The sequence below is a fragment of the Drosophila busckii genome, chromosome 3L (genome assembly GCF_011750605.1).
Source record: "Drosophila busckii strain San Diego stock center, stock number 13000-0081.31 chromosome 3L, ASM1175060v1, whole genome shotgun sequence".
In the NCBI taxonomy this organism is placed as follows: Eukaryota; Metazoa; Arthropoda; class Insecta; order Diptera; family Drosophilidae; genus Drosophila; species Drosophila busckii.
The window spans coordinates 4236347-4252064 of record NC_046606.1 but is presented as its reverse complement, the minus strand read 5'-3'; the positions used below and the strand labels follow the sequence as shown (position 1 = coordinate 4252064).

The 15718-nt window shown below is 40.5% G+C and overlaps 4 protein-coding genes across 4 annotated transcripts; 1 reads left to right on the top strand and 3 right to left on the bottom strand.

Annotated features, from left to right (window-relative positions):
- Positions 1 to 124: 124 nt before the first annotated feature.
- LOC108600042 (NEDD4 family-interacting protein 1) lies at positions 125 to 5343 on the bottom strand. Its single transcript, XM_017987387.1, has 2 exons — positions 5075 to 5343; positions 125 to 1576 (listed from the first exon to the last, which is right to left on the bottom strand). The coding sequence occupies exon 2, from the start codon at positions 1572 to 1574 to the stop codon at positions 825 to 827; it is 750 nt and encodes a 249-aa protein (XP_017842876.1). The 5' UTR covers positions 1575 to 1576; positions 5075 to 5343; the 3' UTR covers positions 125 to 824.
- Positions 1695 to 2895, bottom strand: LOC108600043 (protein spitz). The gene has a single exon (XM_017987388.2). It carries the CDS (start codon positions 2795 to 2797, stop codon positions 2183 to 2185), a length of 615 nt encoding a protein of 204 aa, XP_017842877.1. The 5' UTR covers positions 2798 to 2895; the 3' UTR covers positions 1695 to 2182.
- An 85-nt stretch (positions 5344 to 5428) lies between the features above and the next one.
- Positions 5429 to 6203, top strand: LOC108600044 (selenoprotein F). Its single transcript, XM_017987389.1, has 3 exons — positions 5429 to 5540; positions 5604 to 5713; positions 5768 to 6203. Exons 1-3 carry the CDS (start codon positions 5496 to 5498, stop codon positions 6147 to 6149), a joined length of 537 nt encoding a protein of 178 aa, XP_017842878.1. The 5' UTR covers positions 5429 to 5495; the 3' UTR covers positions 6150 to 6203.
- A 2694-nt stretch (positions 6204 to 8897) lies between these two features.
- On the bottom strand, positions 8898 to 14671 carry LOC108600041 (putative mediator of RNA polymerase II transcription subunit 26). Its single transcript, XM_017987386.1, has 2 exons — positions 13944 to 14671; positions 8898 to 11810 (listed from the first exon to the last, which is right to left on the bottom strand). The coding sequence occupies exon 2, from the start codon at positions 11800 to 11802 to the stop codon at positions 9445 to 9447; it is 2358 nt and encodes a 785-aa protein (XP_017842875.1). The 5' UTR covers positions 11803 to 11810; positions 13944 to 14671; the 3' UTR covers positions 8898 to 9444.
- Positions 14672 to 15718: the final 1047 nt, after the last annotated feature.

The following is a 15718-nucleotide window of genomic DNA, read 5'->3' as shown; positions in this document are numbered from 1 at the left end:
CGCTTTCGATTAGCCTACCTCCACATTCAGCGATTGCTGTATGTAGATAATGTTGTCAGCAAGGCGGTAAATTTAAACTTTATAAGTATTTATATCTTCGTTCAAACAAAAACAAGTGCACGAACATTTTCTAAAACTTTTAGACGTTTTATTGATTTAATTTGCATAAAATTGACGCACATTTAACATATGCGTCCTTTGCATTGGTTCATTTAATTTACATACAAATTGGATTAAATTTAATAAGTTTGTAAACATTAGCGATAAACATAAATTTAATAGTGTTTTTTCTTGCTTGCATAATTAGTACTGCGGGCTTTGTGTGTTGTTTGTGTTTGTTTGTGATTCAAGTTGTTTAAGTACCATAATTTAATAATAAGTTTAACAAAAATATGAAGGCATATTTTTGCGTGGACTTGGACTACTACAGAAGCTACTTAGGTGAGACATTCATAGTACAATTACATATACACATACATCAAGTGGGAGTTTTACTTTTTGGGATTGTGCTTCGGTGTCTCCAAAAATATGCATATATATATCAACATTATTATTATTAGGCTATCATTAACGAATTTGTGGACTAATTTGCGCTATTTGAACACAGCAACTACGGAAACACTAACCAATAGGATTAAAGAAATTGATTTGCGTACATATATACTTAATTATATATATATTTAACTATTATGCGCTTGGATCATCAAAAATAACAGAAGGCGGAAAGAACGCACGCACGCACGCAGGATTCGTTGATTTAAGATACACTTCGCATACAGTTCAGGTATTTACACTAAGCGCCTCGCTCCCGAGGCTTCGCTGCCTTAGTAGAAGAAGAGCAAACGCTCCTGGGCAGAGGCAGAGAGCAGGCGCCACGAGCGCTTAATGCTCACATACTGTATTAGCGCGCGTATGGCAATGAGAAAACCAAAGGCACATATTAGCCACCACAGCCAGGAGTTCTCGTGCGAGGCCAGATCCGTCGAGTGCTTAACGATCAACGTCCACTTGGCCAGCGACAGCCCAAAGCCAGAGAGTGCGCCATAACGAGCGGCAATTGTGTGACAGAAACAGGTGAGCATCAAGAAGCCAATCCAGTTGAATAGAAATGCGACCATAAACGCTGTGATGAACATAATATCTGTGCCCAACAGATTGTCCGTGGTGGACAGACTGTTCTCTGGATCGCTGGCATCGATGGCGATAAAAGTCAAAGCGGGCTGCGCTCCACGCACACCGCTCGGTCCGTCACGCAGCGGATTGGGCGGCAGCAACGGATTCGGCGGCGGCGGCAGCTGTTGTGTCGAAGGCAGCGTTAAAAATGCGGGCGGCAGCTCTCCATTCAGCGATTTCTCCATTTGCACCTCCTCATAAGTGGGCAGCTTGCTATGCAGCTCCTGCGGCAGCTCTCCTTGTGGTGGTCCATGCTCATGCTGCAGCTGTACATTCATGCCCATGTTGGGATGCTGTGCCGGCAGCGCAGCACTTGGCGCCTCTGCCTCGTATGGCGGTGGCGCACTAAAGTCTGCCTTGGGCGGTGCCAACGACTCATCATCGGAGTGTGGATGCGGCATTACTACAAATATACAAAAAATAATCGTTATTAAATATAGTAAACTACAATTTAACATATTGTAATCATATATAAAATATTGATACTTTTTCTGTTTAGTTGGCATTTATTTTGTAATTATTACAGTTTAAAATAAATAATTATATTAAATAGTTTAGTTTTTAGACGTTTGCGGCTTGCTGCCAAAATTGCATTTAGCTTTTTGTAATTGTTTTGTTTAATACTTTGCTTGTCAGTAGGCACTTAATACTACAGCGCAGTTAGTTATTAAAATAAAATAAGAAATGCTAACAGGGGCCGCTTGAAAAAAAGGATTAATACTTATGTTGAATAATTTGAAGCTGTAAGCTTGCTTTAAAAGCTGTAAAATTGCATTGCATAAAGTTAAATAATAAATATTAGTGTTTCAAAAAATTTGAGCAAACATCTAAGGACGCAGACTTAATAAAATGCTTAATTTTAGCTAACAGTGCTGTTGTAAAATAAACGCAAAGCATAGCATGTCCTTGAAGGCAGCTATTGGCACATGGGTTAAAAAAGAGTTGCGGTCCCTGCTCAAAACAGTTAACACATAGTTAAAATAAACACAACAGGATTAGGGCTTGGAGCTTAGTGCCTGGCTCGCTCATAGTTAACAGTCGACTGCAGAAAGGCTTCCTCCAGCGTTAGAATGCGATTGTGATGCGGTCCAAAGGGACGACGCACCATGCGCTGCGACTTGAGACCGTCCACCTCATCCACGCCCGCATTCTCACAGCCCAAATCGGCTACATCATTATTCGCTGCATGCAGCTTCTCCTTGTTTAGTTTCTCATGGCGCATATAAAGCATAACCAGGCACATGGCCATGATGATGACGGCCAGCGTGGCGCCACTCACAATACTGGCCTTCTCCAGCATAACGCGATTGCGTGTGGGCAAATAGGAGCCATCTATTTCCTTATACTCGCAGCGTGGTCCCATAAAGCCCAAGGCGCATTCACAATTGTAGAGCAGCTCGTTGTGTATCTCGACGGCAAAGCAGGTGGCATCGTTGAGGCAATACCAGGCGGCATAGGTGGGCGGGCAGCTAAAAATGGGGAATGTTATATTCGGACGTGGCGTCGTGGCTATGACATTGTCTGGCGGCGGTGTGCTGTACTCCTGTGGACGTGGCTTGTTTAGAGCGCGCGAGGAGCAGGCGGAGGTTAGCGAGATGCAGCAAAGCAGCAGGACAGTTCTCATGTTGAAATCAAGCGAGGATTAGGCAAGCATGGCAGGCACACAGGCAGGCAGACAGGCAGGCAGGCAAAAGGCACAACACACAGCTCAATTATTATTTAGTGTCTTGTGTTTTTTAGTTTTTGTTTTTCTATCTGTTTTCTAAGCTGCAACAGAACAAAAGCAAAAAATTTGCAAATAAATTATAAAAACCAAACTCAAAATGTTTGTGTGTGTTTGTTTGTGTGTGTTCGTGTGTGTGTTAGTGCCTGCCTGTTGGGTGTGTGGGTGAGCTCAAGCCTTGCCTGCTTTTCTAAGTTCTTTTTTACACGCCGCCCCTTTTGGCGTATCGATCTGAGTAGAAAATAACAAAGCAGCTTATTAATTTAAACAACAGTAAAAATGAGTAACATATTTATTTACCTTGTCTGCTGTTATTTACACAATTTGCACGTCAATACATAAATATTGTTTTTTTTTAATTTTAAGCACTTTATTTTAACACCGTGACATTAAACGCGCGACTGACTCATAGACTAAGTCCTTAGACACTTGACGACCACAGAGCTAAGGCCCACGATTGATTGCTCAATTCTCTCTGGGGCGCCACCACACACTATTGAGTGCAATTAGTTTGACCCCCTTGCTAATTGAGCGACATTTGCATGAGCCCAACTAGTGCTAATATATATATTTGCACCTTTCGCTGCGGCCAACAAGTGGAGTCGATGGCTTTTCAAGTGCGCAGATGTTGTTGCTCACACACACAAACTTACAACACTCAAGGCCAGAGCATGAAATTACGGTTGGGAAATGTTAGCCCAAGAAAGTGATTCACTTTCCACGCGTCGTGCTAATTGAAGCGAGCGACAATTGAATTGGTTACATACAGTGTGAACTCAATATGATGACTGATACAATTAGTTTAGTTTGAAAAAAATTAAGATCAGTTAATCATTGATAATCACTTATTCCGTATGCAATATTTTATAAAATGGGTTTAGAAAATTTACAAATGTAAAGCGATTAGCCATGTTCTACTCTACATGATTTATTTAAATATGGTTAGCTATACTAAAGTACCAACATTACACACTTACAGATACTTTTTAAAAAGATTTTACTGTACTTGAATTGCTCTAACATATTTTGTGTTGAGTGCTCAAAGGGATTTCATGCAAAGTTCATGCTTAAAGTTATGTATGTATTTATTACTGTATATATATATTTTTTCGTCTGTATGTAATTAATATTTTGTATATACTATATACAACGACGACGCCAGCTGACTCGGACTGAGCTCAAATGGGCTACTCATGTGCCTATGGCATGGCGTATCAAGCGTTGATTGAATGATAAAGACCGTTTGTAGCAAGTAACAATAGAATCTATTGATAAATATATACACGTACAAACATAACATATATACAATACATACATACACATTCAAAGATAGTATTGCAAAGCGAAAACGTAGCCAATGATTAGCACGTTAGCTACGCAAATAAAGAAAGAAGAGAAATGTTGGTTTGGAAAATTTTTACATGTGCAATTTCGCAACTAAATTTACAATGGAAAGGTGTGACAGCTGCAGCTACACACACCTGCTGCTGACACGCACACACACACACACACACACACACAGAGAGGCACATAAATAAGTATAGGAGATGCAGGGCTAACTGCAGCTGTAAACCAGTTAGACAACAACAACAAGAACAAGTAAAAGAATATACAAGGCCAAGAGGCAACAGTCAGCTAGAGTAGGTATAGAATAGAAACGGAAGTTTGACAGAGTCTCTAAGGCAATAGATAAGGCGTGTATATGTACTATGTACACAAATGTTTTGAAAACACTTCTATATGCATGTGCGTGTGCGTGTGTGTGGGAGTGAGAGAGAAAGCAGCATTGACCGTAGGTAGAACAAGTTTTTTGAGCTTCCCAGTTAAGTGCAAATTAATTTACACATATTTTGCAGTTCAACAGCTTATTTTTTTTGTTTCATAAAGTCAACAAATGAATTGTTCACAGCAGTTATCACTGTGCAAACCTGTAGTTAATATTAACAACAACAACAACACGAAAGCACACACACACATACAAACACAGAAGCTATAAATATTTGTGTGTGCGTGTGCATGTATACAGAATGCAGCTTGTGTTCGCGCTCCCCTGGAGCTGATATTTAATTTTCTTCTATTTCTGTTCTCATTGCCATTAAGGCCCACACACACACTCTCAATTTTAACAACATTACATATTGTTACAAAAATATATACTTGATAGGCTTTGCTATTCACCTTTGCTATTGTATTGCGCGTGCTTCGTTTATTATTTTTCGTTTTCACTTTTGCGCAGCGTTCGGTCTTATATTGATTTACCAAAATGTACAATTTGCGTGTAATATGGCACACAAAATAAACTTCACATATGGCCAACAATTAACCAAGTTATTAACACGAACAACTCGCACTGTTTGGGCGTTGAATTTTGTGTAATATTAAACTAGTTTAGGTTACAAATAACGTTTGTGAAATGCAACTACGTTTCATTCGATCTGCTGCTTCGCTGACTTGGCGCAGCCAACTTAACGTCACGCAAAATTGCGTTCAAAGTATCGATAAATGTGCAGGTTGGGCAACACACTGTCATTCCAGTAGTAAAATATTTGTAAACAACGACGTGGTATAATTAATTAATTAAAAAATTTACAGTAAAACTATGCTTAAATTAGTGGTATTAGTAATACTCGCGGCTATTATGGGTGTAAGTAGTAGGCTAGTGAATGGTAATGTTTGAATTTTAATATGAATCTGTTTACTTTTGCAGTGCCAAGCTGAATTCACGGCTGCCGATTGCCGCGAGCTGGGATTTATAAAAAGCCAACTTATGTGTTCCACCTGTGATAAACTGGATGATTTTGGGCTTGAGACTATAAAGTAATTAGATAAAGATTGTTAATTGTTTATTGAAACTAATGTATTCAATTGCAGGCCGCAGTGTAAGCAGTGCTGCACACAAGACGTACAGCCGGCAGCCAAGAGAACCTATGCCAAGGCTATCTTGGAGGTGTGCACATGCAAATTCCGTGCCTATCCACAGATACAGGCATTCATACAGAGTGGACGCCCCGCCAAGTTTCCCAATCTGCAGATTAAGTATGTAAGAGGACTGGATCCCATGGTGAAGCTTCTGGATGCCAGCGGCAATACGCAAGAGACTCTATCCATAGCCAAGTGGAACACAGATACTGTAGAGGAGTTCTTTGAGACGCATCTGGCACATGAAGGTGCCACAGGCAAGAGCTCCTACAGCGTGGTAGAAGATGCTCAAGCGGAGGAAGATGCCGACTATTTGCGTACTAATAGAATTTAAGCTTCCAAATGTTCCAATAAAGCTAGCCTAACTTCTAGGTGTCGATATAAATAATGTATAAAAGCTTTTATTGGAAGCCGACTCACTGCAATGCGTTGAAATTATTCTGTTATCAGCTGTCAACTAGTTGTAGAGTATTTATTTGTTTTGTGTTCAGATATGTGAAGAATTATTGGCGGCAAGTGTTGAGCAGGCAAATAGCATAAGATGTGTATATATAGTCGCTATACTATATTTATACTGATTAGCAAATACATTGCACTATATATATAATAGCATGTACTTTGTGCAGTATCGCCTGTTTACATTTTCGTAGCAATGCAGTTTAATATTTACATATTCATAATTTGCGCGTCGCTTGAGCAATTGCTAAAAAGTAGTTGAGCTATTATATCTTTGCAGATATATAGAATGCGCCTACAGCTCGGTCACGTCCATTCGAAGTGTGTATAATATTAATGAAATATCTTTAAATGACGCTGCCTATGCATTTTGCATTTTGATTATGCACAAAGCTTATCATTGTATCCCTATTAAAGCATATATATGTATGTATACGTTGAAAGACCCCCCCCAGCAGACTGCTGTTGAGGTCTTGGAATGTCGGCCCCTCCCATATATATGTACAAAAAAAAAAATAATTCATGAAGAGTCACTTTGTTATTGCTCTCGTGTTTGCTGATAACATTTGCGCCTTTTCGCTTTTTGCATAGAAAAAGGTGGGGGGGTGGCCAGTTGCTATCGCTTGATAACGTTAATGACGGCACAATCAAGGCGTCATTGCTTTTATTATTTACTCTATTTATTTGTTATTTAACACCACGATTTGATTTGATTTTTAGCACTCTATTAGGCCCCAGGCCCAGTCGAATTGTTCTAGACGTATTTCCACACACATATTTAAGTCGCTCTCTCTAGCTTTCGCTCTCTTTGTTATGAACAAAGGCATTGGTTTTGAGTTAGTTAGTTAGTAGCAGTGTAGACTATGACTAAACTAAATTTAATTTATAGCTAAGCTAGGGATTGAATGATGAATTTCATTAAAAATACATAAACCATAAATAAAAAGTAATAAAACTTAGCATAAGAAACCTTTTTAGATACCTGGATTCAATAACAAGCAAAACTGTTCATGTTTAAGCCCAGCAGAAAAAAAAACGTTACGTGCAAATATTTGCTTTTCAACTATTTTTAGCCCAGGCCAAGACCCTCACGTGGCAACAACAGCACCCACAATAAAAATTTATATAAATGCGCAGGAATAAGTGTCAACAGCTGTTTGATAAAAAAAAATATAAAATGAAAATACCGTTGGTTTGACTTTTTTAAAATTATATATTTAAGATTTATTTGAAACAAATAACTGTGTTATTACATTGAAATATACGCTTAGGTGCTATTGTTTGGATTTTGTTTATCAATCGTAATTAATCGTAATCATATATTACATACACAATTACTTAAGTAGCTTTGTAACTGTAATCGTAATCGTAGCAAGTAAATTTAAATCTAAAATTTATTTATTTTCTTCTTTTGTTTCGACTTAAGCTTAAAACGAAAAACGAAATCAAATTGCAGCAAAGCGCGAACAATTAAAAAACGATTTTTGCTGCAAGTTTTTTATTTTCTCTCCCCTTTTACTTGACTTTTTGTTGTTGGTGTTGTTGTTGTTGTTGTTGCTGTTATTGTTGTTGGGGAATTTAATGCTAACTAAGTTAAATATATTTTGTTGTAAAAATGTATATGGGCTTGTATGCAATAATTTCGTTATTAATTATTAACAATTATTAAACATTTCTCTTTGCATTTTGTAAGCCAATAAATTTGTCGATTTGTGAATAAATTTTGTTTCGTTTCGGTTTCTATATAGACTCTAGACTTATGCATGTAATGTATGTGTGTGGTGTGTGTGTGTTTTTGACTTGAATTGGAATTGTAGTAAAATTAATAAAATATTATTATTCATTTATTTTGAGTAAGTTCATGCGTAAGTTTCAAATTTGTGTATTCTGTCGTCACCTAACTATGAAGCTTAAGTTTTATGGTAAAAAATTATTTTGTTTTCTTTCTTTTGAGTAGCTCGCGTAATATAATTTGATTTTATTTTCGCCGGTCGTCGTCATGAGAGCTTCAGTTGTGCAGCTGACTTTATTATAAACTATGTACTAAATATGCAAAAATGTACTGTAATTTACGTTTAGATTATTTTTTGGAGTAGGTGACAAAATTAGTTTTGTTTTTCAGGTTTATTCGAAAAGTGCTAGGAACACACTTTGAATTTTAAATACATATATATTACAAAACATGCATATATATATATAACAGTAAGGATCGGTAACGAGAGATATTTTTTGGATTTCTGGGCGGTCTTAAATACTAGTAATTGCTTCGACGGCACATAAGGGTTATACACATACATACATACGTACAGTTATTATATGTATATAGCATATAAACATATTATTGTACAAATCGTATCGTCTATAGGTCAATGGACTGTAACGTACAAATTTGTGTTATCTCTTTGTTTTTATAAATATTTGATAATCATTAATTTACAGGAATTTAATGTAAAAAATGAATTATTTTTTTTATCAATTTTCTTTTTGTAAAACATTAATTTGGTCGTAGGTCTAAGACACTTTTTGGTTTTAATTAATTTTATACTTGACTATAAATAAACACATAAGTATGTATGTACATATAACTCGTATGTATATAGTTAAGATTTAATTATTTGTTATTTACAGTAGTTGTTGTTTTGTATATTTTTGATAGTAAATCGTAAGAAGTAGTAGGTAATTTCGTGAATTATGTGCGTAATTAAGTAAAAATCTGAGACTCGCTGTAAAAACGTACCGTTAGTAAATCATCCTCATCTTCTCCAGCTGCTGCTGCTTCCTCTTCTTCTTATTCTCTTGTGCTTATTGGCTGAGGTGGGGTGCAGCAGTCTGTTAACAGTAGCTTAACATTTTGCTGTTAACTAGTTAACATTCCACTGCAGGCAGACTTAGAAGAAAAACTTGCGCACTTCCTCATCCAAATCGTTAGTATCGACCAAATCATCAATCACACCCGCCACTAACAGCTCCACCACCTCCAAATCCTTCTTGTCCCTCTCGCTAGCGGCGGCTGCTGCTGCATCATCGTCGTCGTCGTCTCTTAACGCTTTCTCTGGCTGTAGTTCCAGGCAATCGCTGCTGGGACTGCCAGCACTGGTGCCCAGCAGCAGCTCCTCGTAGGTGTCCTCCAGCAGGACACCACTCTCGATGGCCGCCACAGCCTCTTCGTAGTATCAGTTAAGGTCGCGTCGAAAACTATCCTCAATTGTGGGATCGGCAATCATGATAGGATTCTGATCCGACAGCATTTGAAGTCCAGCCACATCCATTTGCCCCAGATCCAAGTCCAGTGTGTCAAAGATTTCTTTGTTAAAGTCCGCCGTGCAGGAATAATCGCTGAAAACAATGGCGGGTATATTGGCGGTGGTGGGCGTATGACTTTGCTGCTGGTGGTGGGACTGATGTTGGTGGTGGTGCTGCTGCTGCTGATGATTCATTAGCATGTTGGAGTTGCAGGCATTGCTCACGGGCGAACTGCTGGACAGCGGCGAGTTGGAGTGATGTGGCGAGTGCAGCGGTGAGTGATGCGGCGAGTGGTGTAGCGATAGGGACAGCTGTTGTGGTGAGGCTTGCGCTGACATGGGTATGGGCAGCGGTGAGCTGGCACCACCCAGCGGCGAGGGTATGGGCGAGGCAGCCAAAGGTTCAACCGCGCCGCCACGATTGTTATTGTGATGCGATTCACTGCGTGGTCCATTCATATTGTTGCCACCATTATGCGTGGCGGAGCCATTGCTGTTGTTGTTGAGCAATTGTTGCTGTTGCTGCTGCTGCTGCTGCTGCTGCTGCTGCTGGTTGTTGCTTCTTCTCAGCTGATTATTGTTGTTGAGACTGCTGTCGGGACTGCCACTGAGCTCATTAAAGTCCAGCAGCTTGTCCTGCTGTTGCTGCTGCTGTTGTTGGTACGGACCATTGACGCCATTGACTGTGGCGCTGCCCATGTCGTCAAAGTCCAGCGCAACAAAGTTGTTGGGAAAGCTTTGCTGCTGCTCGGGCGAGGAGTTGCTGTCGCCCAGCGAGAAGTTCTCGAAGTGATTGTGAAACGAGGGATTCAGACTGTTGTAGGTGCCGTCGAAGTTGTTGCTGCTGCCGCTGCTGGGCAACTGTTGCACGCGTATGGGACTGGCGGGCGCGCTGGTGTGCAGCTCGCTGCCTGAGACGCTGCTGAGCAGACCGGGTGAGCTGCGCGGACTAGACGGATGCGCTGGCTGTCGATAATCGGTGAGATTGCCGCCAACTACGTTGCTGGCATTGTTGGCGCCCAACGTGGGCAGCGGACTAAAGCTAGTGTTGGCGCTGGACGTGGGCGAGTGCTGTGGCTGATGATACGGCGAGGCGGGTCCGCCGCCCGCAGGACTAAATGGACTGGGCGATTGATCGCGTTCGCGTCGTTGATTATGCGGTGACATTACAGGCGAGAGTGTTTGTTGTTGCAGCTGTTGTGCATGTTGCTGCTGCTGCTGCGGCGGCTGTTGTTGCTGCTGCTGCTGTTGCTGTTGTGCGGGCGCATAATGTTGCAGCGCAGTTAGATTAGGCAGCGAGCCAGTGTTGGCGAAGTTGGCCTGCTCCTGCAGTGGTCTAAATAACGAATTGGCAAACTTTGGATTATATGGCATGGGCTGTTGTTGTTGTTGGTGCTGCTGCTGCTGCTGCTGATGTTGCTGGTGCTGTTGATGTTGCTGCTGATGCTGCAGCTGTTGCTGTAAATGCAGCTGCTGTTGCATGTTCTGCTGCTGCTGCTGCAGCTGTTGCAACTGCAGCTGATGCGGCAACAATGGCGGCTTTCTTCTTTGCGCCTGCGGACTAAAACTGCGTGCAATATGATGCGGCGAATGAGATCTTTGACCATGTTGCTGTGGCTGCTGGTGGTGATGTTGCTGCTGCTGCTGTTGTTGTTGTTGCTGTGGATAATTGGCATGCAGCGTATGATTCATATCCGTATTAAAATTGCCGCCAACAGCGTTTTCCGCTGCCACCGCCATATTCAGACTTTGATGCAGCGCTGAATCCGAATTGGAGCGTCGCCAATTTGTATCCATGGGTGGACTTAGATATAGATTTGTCTGTGTGCCATTGTTATTGTTGCCATTGTTGCCGGTGTTGGGGCCGCTGTTGGGCAAGCCCAAAGCGTTTACCAAAGCACCCGCTCCAGTCGCCGCGCTGCTGCCATAAGGCGAACGATCCTGTTTGCGCTCCGAGGGTCGGCGCATGGGTCCCACACCCACCACACTGCGTCCACGCGATTCTCTATAAGCTGTGGGTGAGCCGCCTCCTCCGCCGCTGCCTGCTACACCATCTGGTGACGCACCGCCGCCACTGCCATTGCCTGCGCCTGGCGAAGCGCCGCCACCAACACTAGCGTTGGTTTCTGTACCCGCTAAACCATAATCCGTTATATTTTGATTCGGTTGCGTCTCATCCCTTTTCGTTGCATACACCTCCTTCATGATGCGCTCAAACTCCGCCGTGCCCTCCGCCTGCTTTTGCTTCTGCAGCGCTATCTTTTCACTAAACTTGCGCGGATTGGCCATCTTGCTATCTGTAAAAGTAAGTTTTTATTTATAACAATCAATCTTAAGTTTTGAATGAGAGTGACAATAGTGGGTGGTGCAAGGGTAGGAGAGATTAGGATTATCTTTGCTTGCTTTGCCCGACACACTCCACTTGACAAGAGAAAATGATGAACTAAGTATATAAACTATCTATAGTCTATCCAAGTGCTTTTCGCTTCAATTGCTACTCAGTTAAGATTAGTTAAATTAAACTAAATATTATAATATTGAAATAAAATATTTGTATTATATTGAAATAAAACCTACAAATCAACCTAATGAATTCCAATTATTTGTAATTCTTTTTAAAACATTCGTTTTAGATTATTCCACAACAAATCGTTTCTTCGAAAACTTTTTGAGTTTAAAATTCTGTGTATTCGAATGCAGAATTTTCCACTACTTGATTGATTAGATTTCTAACAATTAAATATTACTACCAACAGTTTCAAATATTATATCTTTGACATATGAATTGTGAAATATCATGCTACAAAAACTATTGCTATAGCGTCTTATCTACTTCCGAGCCACAGCAACGTTTTTCTTCTAACCATAAAATCCATGACGAATCCCATTGCGACGCTTTTTGCGACAATTACAATTTGTTTTTTCCATATATCTTTCGTGTCGTATAGGTCGTTTTCATTGTCTATTTTGGCAGTGAGGCGGGTGGCGGGTGGCGGGGGTGTAAAGGAATCGAAAAGGTTGCGAGCTCTGTGTTTTACCGTTTTATCAATTTATCAGCGTGCCGAGGCGTGCTGATAAGAGAGATAGTTGCGCCTAAACAAAGTTGCGGCCATACTGCTGGCTAACACTATCTCGCTCGCACCCACTAAATTAGCTAGTTAACTCTTTCAGTTTACAGTTAGCTGCGCCTGTTTATCCACACGCTGGTTCCAAACTCAATGTCATTGCATAACGGCATTAAAAAATTTGAGCGGGAAAATAAATATGCAAGTGGACGATGCGCATAGGGGGGAAGGAGGATGGCTTTGGTTATTTTTTTGCAGCTGCATTGGTTAAATGCAAATTGCCAAGTGGCGGCGCGTATTGCGTAGCGAATGGAAATAGTTTTGCATTAATTGGCACAGAGTGCAAAGTTTTTGCACACACGTGTGTATAGGGCGAAGCTAAAAGTGGCTAAAAAACAGAGTCTTTAGTCTTTAGTTTAAACAATTTAATGTCTGTATGTGTGTGTGTGTGTTAGCAAACCAGTTAAGCAGCTTCTATTTCAATTTTAGGCGGCTGCGCCCATGTGGCAGTTGACAAAAAATATATACGGCAAATTTTAAAGCGTCCAAAATATGTTTTTGTGGTAATCTAGCTTTATCTTTGAGTAGAGAGAACATGTGAAACGTCTGATGAAGTCATGTGTAGTCTTATCTTTAAGATTGAACATACAATAAGCAGATCTCGAAATGTAATCGTAACTAAATTATACACATGGGACATAAATTTTAGCAAGAAATGAAGTTCTCGAATACGAAAATATTTGCCAAAGGGTTCTGTGTTCTGTATTTCTAACATGCTGTTGCCAATTCCAGCTAACTATTGATGACTAATCCATCAATCGGGAAGTGTCTGGCAAAACCAATTTCGGCTTTAAGCTTATAGAGTCCAGCCAGCCAGCCAGCGCTCATGATATTCTGATTCAATACAAATATGGGCTCGTGTCCAAAATAAAGTCACACATGTGTACGCCCCTATATCGTAATGATTGGTGCTTCCCCCCCACACCCTAACCCAGCGGAGTACGCACTACTCAGCTGTTGCTGGGGCGGCGAGAGAGCTAACGCATACATATAGCACACAAATCGATAGTGAAATTTAATAATTATATTTAATAACAGGAACGATAATAATTTACCTATGAGAACTCAACTGCTGTGGGTGGTCTAGTTGCTCATACATACATATGTATCGTATTTTAACTTTTACTAGTTTCTGCTGCCTGCTTTAATGGCGGCTAATTGTCTCTTAAAGTTAGCAGAGTGGCAGCACTAAAAAGAGCGCGTTGTCGGCAATAACAAAGCTTAGCGTATGTTGTTGTTATGAGTAAAGGGGTCGGTCGGGTTGTAATTGCTTAAGCTTAACTGTTGAAGCTTTGCTTGACTTACTTGTCCAAACTCGTGCTTTGACTACCCAGAAAAAACACTTGATCTTGATCTTGCGAGTGAGCGCGCGTTAACGCTCTCTTAAACACTCTCACACACACACACTGGCACACTCTCGGCTTCACGCTCTTTCAAGTTCAAACGGTACGCGACGCAACCAAATTGGAATTGGTCTGTGTTAAATTGCCAATTGGACTGAGACTACGTTTTGGCTTTATGAAATTGGTTATTTTGGCGCTATTTTAGCGCCCAGGCGCAGCTGTTTGCAACTATTCTTTTTTATTATTATTATTTCAAGCGCTGAGTACACATAACACGCGAGCGTAGCTTTTGCTTTTTTTGTTTTATATAAATATGTTTCTACTGCGTCGTCTTCTTCTTTGCAATGCGCGCTAAAAAACTTGCCAGCTTTTAATATTATGGCTATTGTTGTTGATGATGTTGTTGTTGCTGTTGTTGTGGTTGTGTTAGTCGCGCCAACTGATAAAACCAGATTTTATTTACGTTCTGCTTTATACAAATGTATTTTTATTGTTTAAATACGAAAATTTATATATTTCTAATTTCAGTTTTAAGCTTTACTGTTGCCGTTGCTTTGGTTATTGTTGTTGCTGGCGTTCAGTTGGGAATTTGTTAATGGCCCGCGCGCAAAGATTTTTTGTGCTGCTGCTGCTGCGCTGCTTAGTTGTTGTTGTTTGCTCACTCACACTCGCACACACACACACGCACGCAAAAACTACGACGTTTTTTTTTATATTATTTGTGTTTTGCTTTTCAGCTGCTTGACACTTGCTTTTCCTTTTGTTTTACTATTATTATAATGTTGTTTTTCTTCTGTTGCGTTTGCGAACAAGATGAAAACTTTTTGTTGCGCCTTTGACCTCTTTTCACACTGATGCGCTGCTGACGTTGACTGCGCAGCAACGGCGGCAAAGCGGCAGCAACACACTGTATTGGTATTTGTTATATTTTGTATTTTCGGTTTGTTGCTTTACCAATTGGTTCGCCACTCCTCGCTTCCCAATTGGGATTTAGTGCTCAGCATTTATGCTGCATGTTTGTAGTTATATTTATGTAAATTAAACAACAACAGGACTAGCTACAAAACACGCACACTTACACTTGCACACACGAACACAGACACAGCGAGAGGTATGCACGTATATTTATACAGAGACTTTTTCAAATGTATTATGTACACACACGTATTATGTATGTTATTTTCGTTGCACCCACAAAACTTATCATCACGATTCGACTGCTGCTGCTGCTGTCGTTTCTTCTTCTTCGTTCATCTTCGTCTCTTTTATTTTATTTTTTTTGCTTTTAGCTGCTTTTTGTGTGTGTGCTGCTGGGTTCTCTCGTTTATTATTGGCACTTAACGTTGGTGTGTGTTGCTTTTTCCGATTGCGGTTAACGCGACATGCAACGACATGAGGTTATCGCTACGTTTTTCAACAATATTTATCGCATTTGTTTTGTTATTTTCACTTTTTTCTTGTTAGATTTCTGGTTTAGCAGCAATGACTAGGGATGGACATCGATAGATGCGTACATCGATACTAACTACTAATACGACTTATCGTAAAGTATAGCACCAGGGCTGCCAGATTCGCCTCAGATCTGGTATGACAAGCAGGCCGCGCGGAAAATTTTGGAATTATGGCAGGCGGGAACTCTAGAATTTTAAATAAAATGTTTAGTTTCAAATTACTAAATATTTACGACTTATGTTGGCCCTGTCATGAAGTTACATAATATTGAATAAATGTCATAAT

Excerpts from the sequence above, each read along its gene's own strand:
- LOC108600042 (XM_017987387.1), bottom strand. The coding sequence starts at position 1,574 with ATGCCGCATCCACACTCCGATGATGAGTCGTTGGCACCGCCCAAGGCA.
- LOC108600043 (XM_017987388.2), bottom strand. The coding sequence starts at position 2,797 with ATGAGAACTGTCCTGCTGCTTTGCTGCATCTCGCTAACCTCCGCCTGC.
- LOC108600044 (XM_017987389.1), top strand. The coding sequence starts at position 5,496 with ATGCTTAAATTAGTGGTATTAGTAATACTCGCGGCTATTATGGGT. Across the intron at positions 5,541-5,603 it reads TACTCGCGGCTATTATGGGT|TGCCAAGCTGAATTCACGGC; the intron begins GTAAGTAGTAGG and ends TTACTTTTGCAG. Across the intron at positions 5,714-5,767 it reads TTTGGGCTTGAGACTATAAA|GCCGCAGTGTAAGCAGTGCT; the intron begins GTAATTAGATAA and ends ATTCAATTGCAG.
- LOC108600041 (XM_017987386.1), bottom strand. The coding sequence starts at position 11,802 with ATGGCCAATCCGCGCAAGTTTAGTGAAAAGATAGCGCTGCAGAAGCAA.